The 22381-nt window shown below is 41.7% G+C and overlaps 1 protein-coding gene across 6 annotated transcripts in view; it reads right to left on the bottom strand.

Annotated features, from left to right (window-relative positions):
* MITF (melanocyte inducing transcription factor) overlaps nt 1-22381 on the bottom strand; it is a 152634-nt gene that overhangs the window by 13414 nt on the left and 116839 nt on the right. For all 6 annotated transcript variants that reach the window (XM_035106665.2, XM_035106663.2, XM_035106664.2 and 3 more), the window contains exons 3-5: nt 6548-6775; nt 2630-2716; nt 1528-1623 (exon numbers count right to left, since the gene is read on the bottom strand). In XM_035106665.2, the coding sequence (XP_034962556.1) occupies nt 1528-1623; nt 2630-2716; nt 6548-6775 (411 nt within the window). The remainder of the gene's footprint in view (nt 1-1527; nt 1624-2629; nt 2717-6547; nt 6776-22381) is intronic.

Genomic DNA, 22381 nt, shown 5'->3' with positions numbered 1-22381 from the left:
CAGTGCAGAAGTATATAATGCTTGCATTTCATGCTCCTAGTGTAAATGGCACTTTAATGATCTCTGTCAATGCTTGAGTAGCAATTGAGCACAGCTTGCAATGCAACAAACAGGGGCTAAACCTTTGCTGCAAAACAACGGAATCTTTGTTCTCTCTCTGAGTATAGAACTATTTATAGGCTGCAGGCAAGCTACTTCCTCTGTGGGGATTTTGCATACCTCCTGTTTAGGAGCCCAGACATCTTACCACTGCAAATGTTAAGACCGAGAATGCAAACAACTCTTAGGGAAAGGCACTGCACTTCTGAAGCAAGGTTAACTTATCCTGGGTATTACAACTTGTTTCAGGAAAGACACCGCATGAACTGTGGCTGTGTGTTTCTAGAGGATGAAACTTACCAAGACTTGGCCTTACTCTTGAATCCAGTCCCTTCTACACAGGGCCAGTATTCCTAGTCAATAGGTCATCAAGGCCTTGTGTGCAATAAGCAGTGCCTTGTCAAAATCCTTTCCAAAACAACAGTATTTCCAAAATAGCACCTTTCCAAAATAACAGGCAAAGGGGAAGCCACAGATTTCAAGGATGTGTCTAGAAACTGGTTCTAGACACCGGCCCTATGATCAGAGAGCTACAAGAGAGTCACTAGAATTCTATCAAATAAATAAATATTGCTATAAGAATGGGGAGGAGCAAGCTCGCCACAATCTCTAGGGTCAGTAAAGAGCTGAAATTTGAGCCAACTCATAAATTCATGAAGCAAGCAAAGGCTGGCTAATTAAAACTAAGCCAAGTGCTGTTGCATTCTGTTTAGGATCAGAAAGCCCAGGTATCTTCACATACCGTAGCTAGCCAGGGATAAGCCAATTCATTAACATGACAAAAGGGGTTGGTGGCCTCTTAAGATAAATCCACTGGTCTGGGCAGACAGAGGTTGCCAAGGTGTGTGGGGGGGGGGTGTTTGAGGTGACAGGAACAGAGTGTTTTAGCAAGGTGTGCTGGGAAGAAGAAGGAGTGGGAGGAGAAAGAGAGAACCATCTTAGCAGACTGGGTGAAGGGAGGCTGGGGAAGATGCCTTGGGCTGAAGTGCTGCACAGCTATGGGGAACAAGCCCCTTTTGAGATGACCATCCAAACTCAGGTGTAAATATGTGAATAAATTCTATTTCTTAAAGCTACAACAGTCTCCACTGTGTCTCGAGTCTCAAAGAAACAGAGACCCTGGGTCAATGCCTGGTACCCCCTGGAATCTTGCTACCGATCAGGGGAGGGGGAGGGGCTCCCAACTTTTGCAACCACATGGTTGCTTGCAATAAACATGCATTCTTCTTTATTTTACATTAGAATGAATTACTGATTACTATTTCAGCTGCGGAAGGCAGCTAGTTAAAACATGCCATATTTAAACAAACCAATAAACTCTGCTTTCATCCTTACAGGCACTCTGAAATAGAGGTGTTGAATAATACCACAGCAAAACAAACAAACAAACAAAAACCCCACCAAAACACAGAATATAAACACAAGTACCGTATTTGCTATTTGTAGGGCAGGATCCATTAAACCAAAGATTTCTTCATTATAACTTGACTCCAAACTGATAATGTCATCAATTACATCATCCATCTGTAATGGAAAGGTGAGACATGTAAGAAACAGGAACTATGTTCAAGAGGAGGCTTAGTGATTTACAAATGTGAAGAGAGAAACACTAAAGGTGCCCAGACCTTTTGCTACTCCTAATTCAGTGGCTGGAGCATCAATTGCATCACTGGTGGCAGTGTAGGGGGCTGGGGCTGGGGAGGAAGAGCTACAAGGAAGGGAGAACTGTACCCTTAAGTTCAGAGTCAAAACCACATGCACCGTTTTCTCCTTGTCCTTTTAAAATAGAGTAGCAGAAGGAACAAGTCCCTTGTACCGAAAGGTATATTGGTGAAATCCTACAGGCATTCCTAGATGTGACACTAAATACTGAAGTCAAAGAGGGATATTTCAGTCATTACACAGTAACAGCAACAAAACCCAAGAGTGACACTGATGGTTTGTTTGGCAGGAAGCCTTACCCAATTCACAGCATACTGCGATAAGTATGGTCCATGCTTTATGCTTGATTGCAAAAGTCACATTTCACATTTTTCGGTGAACATAAAAAAGAGAGTCTGAAATGGACACTGTTATTTCTGATTGCAAGGAGACTTTGTATCCCCCCTTAGCAAAATGGGCATCCCATCCTTTTTCTAGCTCCTTTGTCAACTAGTAAAGGTAAAGGACCCCTGGATGGTTAAGTCCAGTCAAAGGAGACTATAGAGTGCGGCGTTCATCTCACTTCAGGCCAAGGAAGCCAGAGTTTTCCACAGACAGTTTTCCAGGTCATGTGGCCAGCATGATTAAACCGCTTCCGGCGCAATGGAACACCATGACGAGTGCCAGGGCGCACGGAAACACTGTTTACCTTCCCGCCACAGCAGTATCTACTTGAACTGGTGTGCTTTCAAACTGCTGGTTGACAGAAGCTGGGACAGAGCAATGGGAGCTCACCACCGCTGAGCAGATTCGAACCACCAACCTTCTGATTGGCAAGCCCAAGAGGCTCAGTGGTTTAGACCGCAGCGCCACCTTTGTCAACTAGTACCTGCATGCAAGATGCTCGAGAATGTGTGTTGAGAGTCTGGCATTCATTCTCCACCCTGTTGCTTTGCTCTTCAAATTTATAAAAGCCCTGTAAACATGGAAAATGAGAAATGTAAGGAGAAGAGGCTAGACATGTGCAAGGGTTTACAGTTAAGGGGGTCAGTCTTCCTTAGAATGGCTGGTGTCATGAACATACTAAATGCCAGAATAATAACTAGAGAACTTTGAACCACAGTTTAAAATAACTAGGTAGGCCAGGCCCATCCAGGCTCACCCTGAATGCCAATTCTGCAATTGACTTGACATATAGAAGCTATTCCCATTCTCTGTACCAGTTATGTGCTGAATGAATTACAGCTATGTGGAAATGGATTAATATGCACAGCCCTAAATGTGACATGAAGGCTGGCAACATCAACCCTGCCATATGGGAATCCCTTGCAGACGACCCTAGTGCCTGGAGACAGACAGTCAGGTTGTGCATCCACAGCAGTGACCAGAGGAGGAATGATTGCAGTGGGAAGAAACTCCATTGTGCATCTGTCGTAGCACAACTGGGTGCCTTTATATGTCCCAGCTGCAACAATACATGTCTCTTGTGTCAGTCTCTACAGCCACAGCAGGCGCTGTAACCTTCCAACAGTTAGACTTCGCCCACAAAGGTGCACTCCTCCATTGTCTCCAGAGACAGGAGGATGCCAACAATGTGACCCAATGGAAGTTTTGTCGTTTAAGACCATTCATCTAAATTCCATGCTAGTTGCTCATTTTGACTGCAGCTTCTGCTAAGTTTCTCCTTCATGCACCCACCGATTCCTTGCACTGTTAATGAGGAATCCTAAGAGCAAATATCCTCCCCCCCCCCGAAAAAAAAGTAATTAAATCCCACAACATCTACCTTTTCTTTTGGTTCAGTTCCACAAAATAACTCAGGTATAGGCTAATATGCACAAGTGCAGAGACAGATAATAAGGAAGTACTTATTAATGTAGCTTATATAGTTAAGCTATGGAACTTGCTCCCACAGGAGGCACCAACAGCATCCAGCCAAGTTGGCTTTACAGTGCTGTTCTAGACTCTTCAAGCCTTATTTAGCTTCATACCAAGTTATTCAAAGGGCTGCCACAGAGTGAAGATCACCCAGGGAGACAGAAAGGCCTGAGGAATCTGGCCTTTTCCATGGTGGCCCCACCGTTGTGAAACTCACTGCCCTGAGAAAGAGGATCGGCCCCTTCCATGCTATCATTTAGGTGGCCTCTAAAAAAAATATTATTATTTTTTGTTCACATAAGGGCTTCTGTTCCAGTGGGGCAGTGGGTGGGTGATGGAACTGGATTAGAAAAAGTGAAATGTGCTTTGCTGCTTCTGTTATTAATGGTATGTCATTTGATGCGTTACAGGGTTTTAAAATGTTTTTATATTAAAATATTTGGACCAGTAGCATACAGATCCATGAAATGAAAACGATAATATAGGGAAGCAATGTTAAATAAGCAAGCAGTCGTTAGTACAGAAGGTTGGCAACAATCGAGTATTTAAAACAGATTTTAATAGTTAAAAGCAATGGGTGTGTGTAAAAAGGGAGGCTTTTAATGTTTAATCGATTATTTTATTCTATTTTCTGTTGGAAGCCGCCCAGAGTGGCTGGGGAAACCCAGCCAGATGGGCGGGGTATAAATTTATTATTATTATTATTATTATTATTATTATTATTATTATTATGGAATGGTTGGACATACCAAGCAGCAAGTTAAGGAATATATGGCAGTCCACATAGACACTGGCGCATTAGTGGGTAATTATCATGAAATTAGTGGGTAATTATCATGAAATTAGAATGCTGGGTCACCTCATGAAACTAACAACCAGACGATATCATTTATTTACATTTATATGCATTCAACGAGGATAGATTCCAGAGTGGTTTGCAAGCATCAAAACTATAATAACCATATGCAAAATACTTTGGCATGTCATAATTAACTCACAGAATTTGCCAATATAAGATGCAGAAATTACCATTGGCTTAGTTTGTTTCAATAGGGGATAAGAGAAATTTGAAGAAGATATGGTAGGATTATTAGAGGGTAGGGATGAATGGATTTGTCAGGTTTAGCTACACTGTTCCCCGTTTTTCTTAACTTCATTCATCCCATTTCTTCACGTTGGTGTTGTTGTTTTTTAAAAAAACAGCCCACCCAAAAACTTGTACATGATTTCATGTGCGCTTCTCTTAATATACACCTTTTTAAAAAACAACAACCCACACACATTTATTTCTCATATATAAATAAATATCATTTATTTAACTAATGCTAGTCCTACTCAGAGCAGACCCATTGGAATTAATGAATATGACTAATTTAGCGCCATAGGGTCTACTCTGAGTAAAAATTAGTTGTAATATTTATCATTACAAAAGCAGATTCCTTGCATGCTTTGCATTCCTATATCTCACATTCCAAAAATCACAAACTAAAATGATTTGTACACATTGCAATATAGATTTTGGCATATTTGGAAGCAGTTCCCCACGATTTAATGAATTTTGTAGGCATTTTTTTGTGTACCCTTGCCCCTAACACAAGAATTTTTGAAAATAATTTTTTAAAACCGAATGATGTACAGTATTACAGAAGCAAATTTCAAAGGATAGCGATTTTTCAGTTTATGAATTTGTTCGGGAAGTTCGCTTAAAAATGCAAACCAAATTAATTGGCCGCTCCCTCCCTATCAGCAAACAGCTAAATGGAATCTCTGTGTTTGGAGGAAGCATGCCAATGATTGCTAGTTCATGAGAGATGAACAACAGAAAATCTGGTTAGTCACTGTATAAAATAGGATGTCATTCTCTACAGTCCCACAGTCCCACATAACAAGTCTTTTCTTATGTTCCAAGTATGTGCCCTGGCAGGCAATTCAAAAATGTCACTGTGTGGTGGGATCATGCCATCGGAATCCACCCTGAGTCACAATAACATTTATCCCAGAAAGTTTTGAAAGAAACAAGAAGGACATTGTATGCTAAAAGGTCAGTTGCATCCTTCCACACAGTGTATACTAAAAGAACACAAAGAAAATCTAAACAATTCCGCTAAGGGTTGGCACAGGTTTTTTGTTGTTGTTAAGCAATGCATATTTTTTACTCCAGACGCGTTCACATTAACACCGTGACTTGTTCTGCCTTCTTAAAAAACGAGTTGCATAATCAGCTGTTAACACAGTAAATTAAAAAGTAGCATTCACGCATCGTGAGGAATACACAGAAGGCTCCTGCTTAACTCCTCCCCTTGCGTGAGCGGGAGCAACAAAGAATGATCACTTGCTTAGTGTTTGTTCCAGGTGTACAAACCATGGTTGCTTTGAGTGAAACAAGTCGTGGTTCCTGGTTTCAATGTAACGCTAAGCGGAAGGAGTGAAGTGGGAGCATTTGAAATAAATCAGGATGCACGGTGTGTGAACCTCTGCTATAAAATAAATATGTTTATTTTAGTAAATAAATATTATTTTATTTTAGTCAATGCTGTAGCTTAGGGAAAGGATTTGAGATAAAGGCAAAGATGAAAATATGATGAATAATGGTTAGTATAAATAAGAATATGTATAAATAAATAATAAGATAAAAGGATTATGAATTAGAAATTGTTAAATATGGTTAGCAGCGAATCGCAGCAAGGAGGATCCGAGGAAGTCACATTACAATGATTAGGCTAGATGTCAAGTTAATGAAATTTTGCTTTTTGTTTTTTATCTGTATTTTCGTTGTAGTTGTTCTTATTGTTTATTGTTATTTGTTGTGTTATGTTTTATTTTATTACATGCTGTTCAAAAAAACAACAAAATTCTTTTGAAATAAAATAAATATGTTTAGATGGAGGAGGGATGATAACACGAATAGAAAATGCAAGGTCTTCCTTACCTCCTTTTCACAGTTGGAGTTGAGCGTAAGCATGGCCATCGGGCTGTTTGGTGCACTGCTTCCTGTGCCAGGCGGTATAATATGATCCCCTGGCTGATTTGGGCACGGTAAGCTTAGAGCCTGGTTGGTGTGCTTGTTTCCTAATGTAGTAGAGAGGTACTGCTTGACTTGCTGCCGTTGAGCTTGTTGGATGTGGTACTTGGTAGGGTTTTCCAGGTGAGTCTGCACCTGCAAACGCATAATAAAAAAGGTAGTGGCGCCTAGTTAGTGTGCATCATTTCAACATCCATTTCTGTACATTCATCTGGCACTGGTTTATCAAGCGCTGAAAATTCTTAGGTTGCGCTTGAAAATACAGCTCATTTGCAAGTTCAGATGTTAAAAAGAAATGCATGTAAACGAAGGCAAACACATCGTTTATAATACAAATTAAAGGCGGGTTTCGCAAAAGATGACAGGCGGAATCCTACGAAGTAAGAATTTCAGAATGTCAGCAACGTATTGAACTTAGGTACCAGGAAAATGAAGATGAATTAAGTCAACTAGAAAGTACAACTTTCCTTCCTCAAATTGCTGGAAAGTAGACAAAATTTGTATGAAGCAGCAACACACTTAAGACATTAATAGAAAAATTTGTTGACAAGGAACACAAGAAATATTTGACTTATCCACAATTATTTATGTTGGTCCTTATAGTAGAAAAATGAACTTAACAAACATTAAAGCTCATATAGTAACCGCGCCATGTATATGCAGAGACTTACGCTCAATCACTTTAAAATGGGCTTTATATGATTCAACTGTTTATGTTGGCTTTCAGCTGAACAAAAAAGCGAAACACAACGGAAATGCTCATTCCATTAAATAAATTATATAGGCACAAATAGGAAAAAGCCTATTATGGCTCCCTTACTATTCTACTGTACGGTAAAAGTTGTATCGAATGAAGTCACACTCCAAGTAGACCCACTGAAATCAACAAACCTAGGTGAGTCATGTCCATTAATTTCAAGAGGTCTGGATCTTATTTAATTGGCTATAACTCTAAGATTACAAACATTATAATGCACGAGGGTATGCATGTACCCATAGCCCCAAGGAAGTAACTGGGTTTAGGCATATGCAACTGTGCAGAGATTTTTTTAAAAATAAATAAATAAGGTAACTCACCTGGTAATGATTATACTCAAGCATTTCCAGCATGACATTTATATACTCCTAGAAAACTAGACAACCAGTTTGGCAGCTTTCCTTTTATTTTCTCCTACTCCAGTTCAAAGGCTCATCCACGGACGCACTGTAAACAAGTTATCCCCAAAATGGTACTGTACAAGCAACTAGGGTATAACAGCTCAGGCTTATAACAACCTAAACTAATTAGTTATGCATGTAGAGAAACCGTTCACACAGGGGGCTTTTTTGGAGGCTGTGCAAGTTTAAGCCTGACATTTTTGGGATTCATGTTTTTTTTCCATGGCTTTTGACGTCATGCTTTTTCATAAACATGAAAGGGCCTTTTAAAGTGATGGGTTATCAAAGTCAGATTGATAGTTTGCTTAGGGCCAATTTGCCATTCAGCTTTCGTTCCAGTCATACTAGCAGACAATGGGATTTTTCTTTGGCAGTGCCATTACTTGTTGTGTGTCTGCTGCTAAAGACGACACTGCGGGAAAACCACTAGGCGAGTCTGTCCACTATGCACGCTACGGCTAGGGAACGCTGCAACCTTCTCTCGGACGGTGCTAGCCGTCTCTGAGTTTCCACAATGGTTTGTTGGGCTAACTGCAGTCTTACTCTGTACAGAATGCGGCTACGGTAGGATCGCGATTCGTGCACATTTAACTTGCGTGACCCGTTCAGGACACCACTGGAAACCGTGGAGAGCTAGGACAGAGCTCACCTTATTCTGTGTTAGCAGAATTCCACTCTTTAAAAAGATACTTGCCATACATGGTAGCATACCCAAAAGGTGCTGATAGAACTCTACTAAAATTGTGTTTTGGCTTTGTTTGCATTATTTCTACACTTTTTTTACATGAGTAGCCTACTTAATTCCACAGGAGTCAAATTATCTGGAAAATCAAAGATCACGAGAACGTTTTCTTCTAAGAGCGAGGGGAACATTTAAAGCATTTTCTTTAGCATGCATTGAGCACTTCAGCCACAGAATCCAACTCCCTGTGGGTGCAGAGATCTCCAGGGTGCAACATAAGCCAGTCTCATTCAACTGTAAATGTGAAAATTCACAAAAACCAGCTCAACGTGTATTAAAAGTGTGCTGTACTGAGCAGGTATTGGGAGTGCTTTATTGTGACTTTATTTCAAAAGTTAAAACCACCGCAGAACAGACTAAAACAAATTAAAATGAAATAACTAATTAGAAAAATTCCTTCCAGTAGCACCTTAGAGACCAACTAAGTTTGTCATTGGTATGAGCTCTCATGTGCATGCACACTTCTTCAGATATAAATTGTTTCCTGGCGCTAGGAGTATAGCACTATTTAGAATTAACCCTATATTTTTGAATCAGCAAGTGATGTTCTGCCTCTACTTTCTATAAGGGAATAGATGACCCCCCCCCCAATTCTAAAAAAAATCAAGACAATTATTTTGATAGATGTACCTATAAACCAAAGTGAGGAAAACCCTCACTTCTTAAAACCCAACCAAGTCTCTTTCTTCATATGTAATTTAGCTAATAGTGGCAAACATGGTCAGAAAAACATACCAGATTTCAAGTAAGACAAGTATTCAAAGGGAGGATGTTTATAATAATGATCTTTTGTTCCTATTAATATTGCCCTAGGAACTGGGGGTTGCGATTATATATATAAATATATAAATCAAATACTTTTTTAGCCTTTGCTCTCATTTCAATGGAACTTTTGTTTCAAAATGTCATGGGATATAAAAGAAAAGGTTAAAAATTTAGGTTTCTAACAATTAATGATGCCAAAACACAAGCCCCACCAACCCACATCAACTAAAAACATTTCATGAACTATGCTGTGCCTTTAGGGTTAGGCCAATTTCACTGGAAAACCAGTCCAGTCAGTGAGACGGAACTCAGTCCGGAAACAGGACTGCGAAACAAGGCTTTAACCCACATTAAAGTGGCTTTTAGTTTCAAAAAATGCAGAAAGGAAGCCTCTAAATGGCCTTGTAGTTTTGACTCCATGCTTGCTGACCAGTCTAACAATTCATGGTCCTGGCCAGTTTGCATTTCTTAGTACAGAAAGTATTGATCCTATGTGTAGAGATCTTTCCTATTCTACTTAATTCAAGAGGGTTCTGGACGCTTCTCTGTGAAAGAAGCAAGCACAAGGTTCATGATGTTTGGGTTATTCCTTCAGAGAAGCTGAGTACAGCTGGCTTAAAATGGATCCGTCATCTCTTCTATCAAGGTCATGCTGACTATAATAATCAGGCCAGAAGGAGCCTGGGTCCTCATTTTCTCTTTCTATCTCTCTTCCTTCCGGTGTGGTGTTCCATGTTAAAGTTTAGTCTTATTATAAGTGATTGTAAATGTAAGTCGGCTACAACTGGATTTCTTATGGACAGTGCCAATCCTGAATGTATTGGATTTGTGACCATTATGCTCATTTTGCTTTCAGTAGCAGTAAAGCTCTGCTGGATGAAGTACAATTGCCTCTGGTCTATTTTGGGGGGAATCCTGCAACGCGTTTAAGTTTTTACTCTGCTAACTATACGTTGGAATCTGCTCTGGATCAATATTGAGTAGAATTTCATGACTATAGGTAGGCAGTATCCAATGTTGCTGTTTTGCTAGACTTCGGCCTGAGCAAAGGAACGTTCCCATTCTCTCCCTTGCAAGCCCGCCACACACCTTAAAATCAGAGGGTTGACAGACCCTCCAGAGCAGATTTTGAGGGTGCAGATGGGGAGAGGAGAGGAAAGGCATGCCCCGTTGCATAAGTAGACAAGTGCAGCTCTGGATACAATTAAGAGTCTCCAAATCTGAAGGGCACCTGGTTCTAACTTTTAGGAGCGCCATCTAAGGTCTTCTAATAAAGGCTCAGAAAAAGAACTCCGGGGGTTCGTAGAAGTTCACTTCGAAAGAAAAAGCTTTCAGAAACCAAATTCTTCTCTGGCTCAGATCAAAAATCTGATGGCGAGGTGGAGGAAAGGATGTCAGGTTCCTTGGATGGCAAATGCTTTAAATAATAATAATAATAATAATAATAATAATAATAATAATAATAATAATAATAATATATTATTATTATTATTATTATTATTTATACCCCGCCCATCTGGCTGGGTTTCTCCCAGCCTCTCTGGGCGGCTTCCAACCGAATATTAAAACAGTACAGCTTTAGACATTAAAAACTTCCCTAAACAGGGCCGCCTTCAGTTGTCTTCTAAAAGTAAAATAGTTACTTATTGCCTTGACATCTGCTGGGAGGGCGTTCCACAGGACGGGTGCCACTACCGAGAAGGCCCTCTGTCTGGTTCCCTGTAACCTCACTTCTCGCAATGAGGGAACCGCCAGAAGGCCCTCGGTGCTGGATCTCAGTGTCCGGGCTGAATGATGGGGTTGGAGACGCTCCTTCAGGACTCTCTCAGCCTGCCCTGGATCATGCGGAGATGGCAGCTCTTCTCCCAGGCGATTTCCTGGTTTGGCCTGTATTTTGACACTGTTAAATTCAGTGTCTAGCAGTCCATCTTAACACTCCAAGCACTGATTAAACTCCAACACCCACTAGACCCAGGAATGTAGGGGAGTCAAGGCACAAACTCATAACTATAACCATACCCTACAACAAACTCATTACTACAACAATACCCTAAACCAATCAGCTACTCTCCATATTAGGATCTGGATGGTGCAACAACAACAGTCACCACATTGTGCAGCATCACACAATAAGGAAGAACTAATGCTGCTTGGGGTCACGAAGAGTCGGACACGACTAAACGACTAAACAACAACAAAATGCTGCTTTGAGATGCTTTTTAGGATCAGGTAGCCACCCAGAGACAAAATAATCCATGTGCATTTGAATAATAAAAGGCACCATTATAGTTATTAATACAGCATTTTTATTTTATTTTTTCCAGTACTGTCCACAGCACAAAAGAGCACTTGTTTTATCAGTATGACCATGTTTTCACGCTACATGCTTTTGCAGTGAATATTAAGTGCCACGGGAACAATTTGGCAAAGAATGGGAGATTTTGTTAATTCAAAACAGTTTTGTGCCACTTAAATGACTTTAGCTATTAGACATCATCATAGTTAATAATAAAAATAAAGCAAGCCAGAATCTACCCTTCGTTGTCTGCAGCCTGTAATAGCTTTTATGTCAGCATCAATACCGAGAAGGTTGGATAAGCAGTAGCACAAAAAACAATTTAAAGGCTTTCATTTTATCACACGATTAACATAATCATTAAGAGATTACCTTTTTATTTTTTTAAAAAATGCTACCGGTATTTTACGGCGAACATGTGCAATGGTTTCCTACTGAATTGCTTGGTTTTATTTCTCTGCTTAAATGAGCTGTGATGTTATTTATGTGCATACTGAGCCCACTGAATTATAATAAAATACTTTTGGATACATCGCTGAACTTGATGATCAAGCACTAAGTGCAGGATTATCGCAGTCACCTTCATGGAAACTCAGCCGATCTGTTTCATCTGCTGAATGAAATAACAGCCTCAGAAGAACCTGCATCATGGAAATATAGTAAATAAACAGGAAAACACATTGCAAAAGGGTTAAAGGGAGTGAAGCAGCACTCAACTTCACTGGCTTAAGTCAGTTGGCCTATAGAAAATGGAGTTCTGCTTCCTCCCACCCCTCACTAAAGCCAGGATCAGCCTGGGCAGGCTGCTAGAGATGTTTTGGTACTACAACTCCCACCATCCCTAGCTAACAGGACCAGTGGTCAGGGATGATGGGAATTGTAGTCCCAAAACATCTGGAGGGCCGAGTTTGGGGAAGCCTGCTCTAAACCTTTAGTCATTTTTCAAAACCATGCTAACTAACTTTCCCAGCTGGATCGTCACCCTTACATGTGAAAAAACACTCCATTTCTGAAGGGCATGTCAGATCCGTCAAAACAGCAACACTGGAGGCAGAAGTGCTACAACATGAGTCGGGCCCAAGGATCAGGGCCTGCACCGACAACCGAGTCAGGCACCCTTGAACCAGCCTTGGAGACTCTGAGCAACAACTGGCTTGCACAGCAGAGGCCAGATGCTGATCATAGCTGTCAACCCTCCTGCTTTTGGCGGGAAACCCCTGGAATTAAATTCGTTTCCCGCCGCAACCCCGGATTGTTCGATATCCCATAAATTTATTGGATTTCAAATGAAGCAGCTCCTCTCCCTCCCTGATGGCTCAGCGCCCGGCCCCCCCACAAGTGAGCAGCCAGCCGCCGCCCGGTAAAACGCCTCGCTTGGCGGCTGGCTGCTCGCTCATTTGCCGAGTGCTGCCAGATATCGCCGCTCTGCCCATGTCTGGGCACCGAAAATCACTTCTGTGCATGTCTGGACATGCGCAGAAGCGACTTCCGGTGCCGCGCCGCTGGGGCCCTTATTTTCCAATCCAGAAGTTGACAGCTATGATGCAGATATGTCGTCCCATCACTGCAGGCTGGAAGGAATTGTCTCCACACCAGAGGCCCAACCTGTAAGGTCTTATCCACCTCAAGGAAGGGACGGAGACTGGGAGAAGCGATCTGGTCCTGGAGGAATAAGTCCAGTTCTAGACTGAGTTGGAACAAGTTGCACTGTCCTGCAGCTACCAGACTGCCTTGCTCCATTGTGCCCCAGAGACTTCTTTTTTGAGACAGGTCACAACCAAGCAAGCAACCTTTTGCCCACACAAGTTTTTCACCTTCATCTTGCAGTCTGCCCAGATTGATTTTGTTTTGTTTCTTCAAAGAAGAAGAGAGAAAATGATGAAATTTAATTTAGCACGTAATGTGATTCCCAGATACAGTTTTTTCCTTATCTTTGGGGGTTATTATGGATTTTTATTAAATACCAGAAACCAAGCTCTCAAAATAATTCTTGAAATGACAAGGTGTGATCTATCAGTTGACCCATATTGCTAACTAAAGAAATTACTGGCTGTACACAGTTACAGATCAGTTTTTGAATGATCTATGTTTGTGGCAGCTAGCATACTGTGTGCTGTGTTCTGGAATCTCCCAAATTCCGTCAAGCAAGGAATGGCCGATTCCTTTTTTTTGCCCAAGTGGAGACTAAAAAAGTCAAGTTAAAAGCAATAGTTCAACTGAGGGTCAGGCAAAGCAGAACTGAGCCACTTAAAAAATTCACCTCTCTTTACTAGATACTGGAGTAAATGTTTTTGAATAACGATTGAGCAGAATCTATTTTCAACTGTAAAGTCTTGTTTTGTACATTGCATCGTTGCTTAATAAAGCGAAGAAATGTGACAAGTACGTTGCTTTGCAGGCCTTTATTTTCAACAGCAGCTAATCTCATGAGATAATGGCTTGAATTCATGAATGAGCTGCTACAGAACAGAGGTTTCCACGTAGAGGGAAGCAGAGATAAATTATTATTATTATTATTTTTTTTTTTGGGTTTAAATAATTATTTTTATTAAAGATTTTCTTAGGTTACAAAGGTAGTGCAATGTCTCGTTTTTTTTTTTTCATGCATCATTTTTACACATCAATTTTTAACTTGTTGAGACATTATGAGGAAGGGGGGAAAGGGGGGGAAAGAGGTAGGTGGGATGGGGAGTTGGGTGTGGTGGATTGCCGATGTTTCTGTTTTTCTTGATATGTGTAGGGGTTCGGCGTCAGCGTCGTTTGTGCAGGTTCTCTGTTGTTTGTTCGTGCTTCTTTGTTGGTGAGAGAGGTCAGGATGTGTCTTAGAATGTGGTTGTTTGTTTATGGTTGGCTGTGATGATCCTTAATTTCTTGCGTGAGTGGGGAGGGAGGGTGTTTTGATCAAGTTAGCCATATTGATTTGTATGCTGACGGTAAGTGTTTGTCATTGTCCTGTTGGGTTGTATAAGTGATGAAGGGGAACCATACTGGGGTGAAGGTGTCTTCTTCTGTTTGTCCCCGTGTCAGTTTCAGCTTACTGGTCAGTTTTTCTAGCAGGGCTGTTTCCCATACAACTTGGTACCATTGGTCCAAGCCCACTCCCGATAAGTCCCTCCAGTGCCTGGCTATGATGCTTCTGGTTGCTGACAACAGATGGATTATAAGTTCTTTATGATTTGCGTGAGCGTTGTTATCTTGAAAGATATTTAGTAAAACCAATTCTGGGGTAATTTCTAGCACTTGCTTAGTTATGTTACAAATTTCTTGCATGGATATCTTCCAGAATGATTGAATTTTAGGGCACTCCCACCACATGTGGAGGTACGTGCCTGTGGAAGTGCATCCTCTCCAACATTTTGATGAGATTCCTGATCGTATTAGTGATAATTTTCGTGGAGTCAGGTACCATCTGTGAGTTAGTTTCAATGAGAGTTCTTTTCTTTTCATTGATATAGATTTGAAAGGGGGTTTCGACCACATTTTAGTCCATTGGGTAGGGTTGATTTCATATCCTATGTCATCCTCCCATTGTCGTTTTATCTTGTCCAGGGGATCTATGGGATTCTGAATCAGTATCTTGTAAATTGCAGATACCATCCCTTTTCCGTGTCCTTTTGGCAATTGGAGGAGGCTTTCGAAAGCTGTCAGGGGTCTAGTTGCTGCTGGTTTTACAGTTGGATTGTTCAGAAAGGCATGTAGTTGATGTTGTGCTAACCAGGACATTGGGATGTCTTCTAGTTTGTCTTGTATTTCTTGTGGTGACAAAGGTTTGTTGTCTTTATAAAAGTCTATTAAGCGATGTAAACCTTTGGTTTGCCAGGTCTTCATCTGGAGGTTTTGTGCTGCATGATGGAACAAGGGATGGTAAGCCAGGGGAATTAATGGGGATGGGGATGGAGATAGTTTACTAGTTTCTGCTTTCCATGCTTTGAACATGGTTTGTGTGTATCTGTTGAGTGTTGTGGGAATCTTCCTTAATTTGTTTGGGAGAAATGGATATGCTGTGGTGCAGATATTTTCAATTGAGTCCCTCTCCAGATGTACCCATTGTTTTGTCTCGTCTTGTAGTATATATGGGATTATATGGCGTATTTGGTTGGCGTTGTAGTATGTTTCTATGTTGGGGATTCCCCATCCTCCTACTGAGGTGGGGAGGTGAAGGTATTTGGTGCCAATCCTTGGTTTTTTATGTGAGAAAATAAAAGAATGTAATTTTCCCTGCCATTTGCGAAGTTGGGTTGGGGGGATCCAGATTGGGAGGGTTTGGAATAAGTATGTCAGTTTTGGGAGGGTGACCATTTTGACGATGGCTATTCTGTCTGAAAGAGTGAAACTCATACTGTCCCATTTCTTTAGGTCTTTGTTTATTTGTCGCCACATGGGCTTGTAATTATGGAGGTATAATTTATTGAGGTTCTTGGTTATTTGTACCCCTAGATATCTGAATTTGGTATGACAAAGTTTTATTTTGGTGATATTAGTAAGTTCTTTTTGGATATGGGGAGGGGTGTTGAAGCACATGGCTTCTGATTTTCCAAAGTTTACCTGTAGGCCCGACACCATTGCAAATGTGTTGAGTTCTCTGATTAGGGAGGTTGCTGTATTTAATGGGTCTGATGTTGTGACCATCAGGTCATCTGCAAAGAGCCCTAATTTATAATTTTTGCCTTTTATTTCCACTCCCTTGATGTCTGTGGCTGCTCGGATTCGGATTGCTAGGGGCTCCAAGGCTAGGATGAATAGGAATGGAGACAGCGGGCATCCTTGTTTTGTGCCTCTTTGAATTGCTATGGTGTTTGAGTCCATATTATTAATTCTGCATTTTGCTGAGGCTTGGGAATATATTTGTTTGAGGATTTGTAGGAAGTTGGGGCCAAATTTCATGTTAGTTAGTACTGCTAATAAGTATTTCCACTCCAAGCAATCAAAAGCTTTGAGGATATCTAGGGACATAATTGTCAGTGGAAGTTTAGTTGCCTTACTGTGGTTGATTAAGTTTAGTAGTTTCCTGATGGGGTCTGTAATATTGCGACCAGGGACGAAGCCAGTCTGGTCTGGGACTATTAAATTGCCTAGAAAGATTTTTAAACGATTGGCCAATATTGATGTGAATATCTTGTAATCCTGATTTATTAATGAAATTGGGCGGTAAGATTCTACTTTGAGGTTGTCCTTTAATGGTTTTGGGATGGAGACTATTTTAGATTGATTCCATGTTTTGGGAATGAGCCCCCCTTTCATGATATCATTGAATAGGCGTATCATGTAGGGCATCAGGGGTTCTTTGAATATTTTATAGAATTCTGCCGTGAAGCCGTCTGGGCCCGGGGCTTTATGTGGTTTCAAGTTTTTAAGGACCGTATCTATTTCCTCAGGGGTGATAGGGCTGTCCATAAATTCCTGTTCCTCGTTGGTTAAGGTGGGCATGGTCAGTTCTGCCAGGAATTTTCTAATTCCCTCCTCAGTTGGGTTGTGAGAAGTGTACAGATTGGAGTAGAATTCTGCAAATTCAGAGGTTATTTCTTTCGGGGAAAATGTCACGTTGCCGTCTTTTTTGGCGATGCAGTGTATTCTTGTTTTAAGTGCTTTTTTCCTGCATCTATTTGCTAATAGTCTGGAGTTTTTCCCTTCATACTCATAGAAGCGCTGTTTAGAATATAAAATATTGATCATTGTTTTGTTGATTTCTAAGGAGTCTAATTCTCTTCTCTTTTGTTCTAGAAGTTTAAGTAGTTTTTTGGAACCTGTTTGTTTGTAACGTGATGAGAGGGCAGTGATGTCTTGTTCTATTTTGTTAATTTTTGAAGAGGTTTGTTTTTTAAGGAGTGCTTTCTCTTTTATGCAAACTCCTCTGGTCACCGCTTTCATAGCGTCCCATAAGAGGGGGGTATTTATATTGTCTACATCATTCTCCTTAAAATAGTTTTGGAGAGTTTTTGTGATACTTGCTCTAATTTGGGTGTTTGTGGTTAGAATGGGACTGAAAGACCATGATGGAGTAGTTTGCGTTTCTTCACCTATTTTAACAGTGACTTCTACTGGGGCATGATCTGTGATTTTGATGCTGCCTATGTTTGTTGATTCTACCAAGGGGATCAGACCCTGTGTGAGCAGGATGCTGTCCAGTCTGGACGTTGTACCATGACGTCCGGACTGGAATGTGTGGGTGATGTCTCCCGGGTTGTGTTCGCCCCAAATGTCATAAAGACCCCTGTTTTTTAACATTTTTAGTAACTTGTAAGAAGCCTTAGTTGTTTGGGAGGGAGGGTTGAGGAGGGTTGCCTGTGAGTTTACAGGATGTGTGTTTTCCAAAGTTATGCCCTTAATATTTAAGTTAAGGTCGCCTCCTAGAATTGCTTCCCCCTCAGAGAAAGAAAGGAACTTGTTTAGTGTTTTTTGAAAGAATTCAAGTTGTCTCGAGTTAGGGCCATATAATGAGCCGATTGTCAGTTTAATTTTGCCATCTAGTATTCCTTTAATGAAAATGAATCTACCTTTTTTGTCCTTTAGGACTGTTGTGGCGTTGAAATTTAAGTCCCTACTAATTATTACAGCTACTCCGCGGGCCTTTCCTGAGCCTTGTGCTACCCATTGTTGACTAAAACGAGGGTCATTCAGGAGTTTGTTCCCTTTGGGTGGGTTGTGTATTTCTTGTAGGAAGGTGATGTGTGGTTTCATGGTATTTATGTATGAGGTGATACGTTTTCTCTTGATTGGGTTTCCCAGCCCCCTCACATTTAGTGTGATTGCTTTTAAGCTAGCCATCTTGTTTATTTATTCTGTAGGATGGTTCCTTGCCAACCCGTTTGGGTTGTCCTATGTCCCTCACTTCGTGTCGTGTATTGAACCATTGGAGTTGCGCTGACTTATGATGTGGCAGGTGGGGGTTCAATGGGATCAGAATTAGAATCGGGTTAAAGAGTGGGAGGTAAGTTATAGAGGGTTTCCTATATGTAGTTATATAGGTGTTCGTTTGGGGTATTTTGGACCTTTTGGCGATTAGCCGGTTGGTCCTTGGTCTCGGCTGATGTGAAGGGCTGTACTCAAGGACAGGCCTTCCCCTTTGTCGTTTGTGACAGGGGGTGATCAGCGAGACAGTGTAGAGTGGTTTTATAATGGTAGCGTCAGGTATAAGGTTCGTGAGCAATGTTGCCAATGTTAATAGCAACATCACTGATGTGTTAGAGTGTGTGTATGTGTTGGCGCGCTCTGGTGCCACCATGTTGTTGAATAGGTATCATGTTTTAGCCTGATAGTGAGTTGTGTTATGGATGTTGGGGGAGTTGTTTTTCTCTTGTTTGGTATGAAAGGGATACTGGAGATATAAGTTGTGGTTGATGGGGAATGTGATTGAGGTTATCTGGACTGGTGTTGGGGTGGGGTTGGGATGGGGGTAGGTTCTATGGAGGGGTGGTGTTGGGGGGGATATTGATGATGTTAGTTATGTTCAAGGCCTATGGGGAGGGGGGGAGGGGAATCACCAGTCTTGCAGTTCGAGATGTTTTCCAGTTGCCTCATTCAGCTATGGTTGTTGTTGTAGTAGCAGTAGTAGTAGTAGGGTTGTTCTTCAGTGATGTTTTGGGTCGGTTGATCATGGTTTGGCGTCCTGTGGAGAATGTTCGGTAGAATGATTTTGTGCGCGATGGTAGATGATTGAATCGGCGAGTCTTGACGTATTGCTTCTGTTGTCTCTTTCCCCTCTTTACTTCCATCCATTCATGTACTGTTGTTCCATTTTCTTGATCTCGGCTGTCACTTGGTAAGTCTTTCTGTTGCTGGTTCGATGGAGGGTCGAGCCCAAGGTTCCTCAATAGTTGTTGGGTTTCCGTTTCGTTGGTAGCCATGTATTGTGTTGTATCGGTTGCCACGATGAGACGGAAGGGAAAGCCCCAACGGTACCGAATCCCTTTCTGCTGAAGAAGCTGAGTGTACGGACGTAGGCTTTTCCTCCGATTTAGGGTGTCCTGGGATAGATCTTGCAGGACCAATATGGAATTGTCTTTGTATCGGAGGTTGGTTGAGTTCCTGAGGCTGTTCCATATCTCCTCCTTTTTTCTGTAGCGTGAAAAGCACACTATGATGTCTCTTGGGTGGGCACCAGGTTTTGGCAGAGGTTTTAGAGCTCTGTGTGCCCTTTCCAGATCGGATACCTCGAGTGTCAGATTTGGGATTGTATCTTTCAACCAGCTCACAATTAGGTCTGCTGGGCTTTTCTCCTCAGCTTTTTCTGGGAAGTTGCGGAAGCGGATATTGCAGCGTCTGTTTCGGTCTTCGATGTCTGCTTGTTTAATTCTCAGTTCTTCGTTTTCTCTTTCCAGTTCGCACAATTTCTCATTCATGCGTGTGGTTTCATCCCGGTATTGCTCTATTGTTCTTTCTTGCAGTTGATTCTTCTTTTCTAGAGCTTCCACTCTGGAGGTAAGATTGCTGATTAGTAGCTGTATAGGGGTCGTTGCGTTTTCCACTGCAGCTTCCAATTTACTTGTCATCCTCTCTTCCATTTCTCTTAGGTGTTGTAATATTTCATCATTTTGAGGAGGTGTTGCGGTCTCAGTGTTTTTTGTCATCTTTTTAGTTGGTGACACCTTCATCTCCTTGACGTTTTTGGTTTGAGGTTTGTTTGGCATTCTCTTGGAGTGGGACGTGTTGCGATTAGAAGTTATGGCGATGATGGTTTCTGGGTGTTGGATAATGGATTAATCAGGCGTTGTTGACTGGTGGCTTCTGCAGAGCGTTCAGTTTAGGCAATCATTTGTGTCATGCCTTGGCAATGTTATAAAGACTTCTCTGAGGTTGTCGTGTTCGCCTCAACAGTGCTGTCAAAGCGGTGGTCAGGTACTCAGAGAGGCGGGTAGACCAATGGACAGATAGACAAAAAACAAAAAACAAAAAACAGGTGAGAGCAGACAAACAAACAGGTGGGGAAAAGAAAGAAAAAAGAAGAAAGGGGGGGGTTCAATTCAGAGACGAGCAAAAGAGCACTCCAGCAAGCAAAGAAGGTATAAAGCAAGAGTAGGGGTGGGGGGGGTGAGAAGTGAGGTAGGAGGGGGAGATAGGGAAGAGATGATTAAAGGGGAAATTGAGTGACTGGGAAGGGGTTTAAGGGGAAGGTTTATGTATTGGAATGAGGGGAATAAGATAAAGGTAAAATAGGGGTGTTTGTTGTAGAGGGAGGTGATAGATGGGAGGAAAGGTTTCCCTATTGGAGACAAGTTGATAAACAGACTAGATGTAGGGGTTCGATTTAAAAAGAAAAAAAGAAAAGAAAAGAAAAGAAAGGGGGGGGAGAAGGGACCGAAAAGGAAAGAGAGAGAAAGAACAGAAGACAAAGGTGGGGGTGGGAAGTAACAAGTGGAATGGAAGGTAAAAATAAGGAGAGGCTATGTAGGGAGGGTTAAGTGTCTGGGGAGGGTTTTAAGGAGTATTATGCAGTGAAGAAGAAGGAATAATATGAAGCTAAGGTAAAAAAGGTTAGGAAGGGTAGAACAACAGCTTTAAAAAGGTAAAAACGTAGTAAAAGGACTGGGAACTTGGGGGGGGAGAAGACGTTGGTATTGTCTTTGTTTTGTTATTTTTTAAAGGATTGAAGTGTATGCAAAGAGTGGGTGGAAGGTGGAGGGGGTAAATGGTAATAATACTAAGATATAGGTTAAAGAAAACAATTAAATAAATTATTATTAATAATAATAATATATTTTTTTAAAAAAAAAGGGGGGGGAAGAGAAGGAAAAAATTATATATTTCTATTTATTATTTTTATAGGGGAAAAAATTTTTTATAAAAAGGGGAAAAAGGAGAAAAGAGAAGTATATATATAACTTATAAAAATATTTAAATATATATTACAAATAAAATCTAGGAAAAAAAAATATTTATTTATTTATCTTTTTTTAAAAAAATTTTTTTTAAAAAATAATTCAATCAAAAAATAAAATAAATTATTATTATTATATATATATATATTGTTTAAAAAAACCAATACTATATATATATTATATATAGAGAGAGAAAAAAAAAATATATTGAAAAATATAGGAAAATCGAGGCCTTTCCAATGGGCCTCCCTCTGGGCTCCTGGCACGCTAGACGGCGGGAAAGTGGGCTCAGGTCGGGCCTAGGCCTAGTTGCGTGTCACCTCGCGGCCTCAGTCCGTCCTACCTCTCCCGGGTATCGGCAGCTGTAGCGGCGGTAGCGGCGGCTGCTCGGCGACGGGACAGCTATGTTAGGACCTCTCTCCTTCCCCCCGCACCCCCCGCTAGCCCTTGGGTCTCCCCGGACCCGGGGCTCCGAGCAGCTGGGCGACCTCGGTGCGGCAGCGCAGCAGCAGCAGGGAGGAAGGATGGCAGGTCCGGGGCTCCACTTTCCAAGGGGCTCTTCTCCCTCTTCAGATCTAGCGCGATGGCAGTGGTGGCGGCAGCGACAGCAAAAAGGTCGGGGCTGTTAATGGCTCCTTTTCTTTCTTTTCTGTTTGAGGTCCCGGCGTGTCGCAAGGTGGGAAATCCCAGGCCTCTGGGCTCTGGGGTTCCACCTAATTAACAGTTGACGGTCGGTCGGGCGCCCTCGATTTTAATCTGCCGCGTGCGCTAGAGTGGGGGGGCGATCTCTCGGCCAGTCCACTGGACACCCCTCGGCACTCACGCGACAGCAGCGGCGATCTCGGCGGCTCAGGAGCCGTTTGGGCAGCGCAAACACTTCGGCCGCCTTCAGGAGCTCCGTGGCGCCGTGGCGCCCGCCATTTTTCCTCGCCGGAAGTCCCCAGCAGAGATAAATTATTAAGTCA

Source organism: Zootoca vivipara, chromosome 2 (assembly GCF_963506605.1).
Source record: "Zootoca vivipara chromosome 2, rZooViv1.1, whole genome shotgun sequence".
Classification (NCBI taxonomy): Eukaryota; Metazoa; Chordata; class Lepidosauria; order Squamata; family Lacertidae; genus Zootoca; species Zootoca vivipara.
Note: the sequence above shows the minus strand (reverse complement) of the source record. Positions and strands in the feature narration are given on the sequence as shown.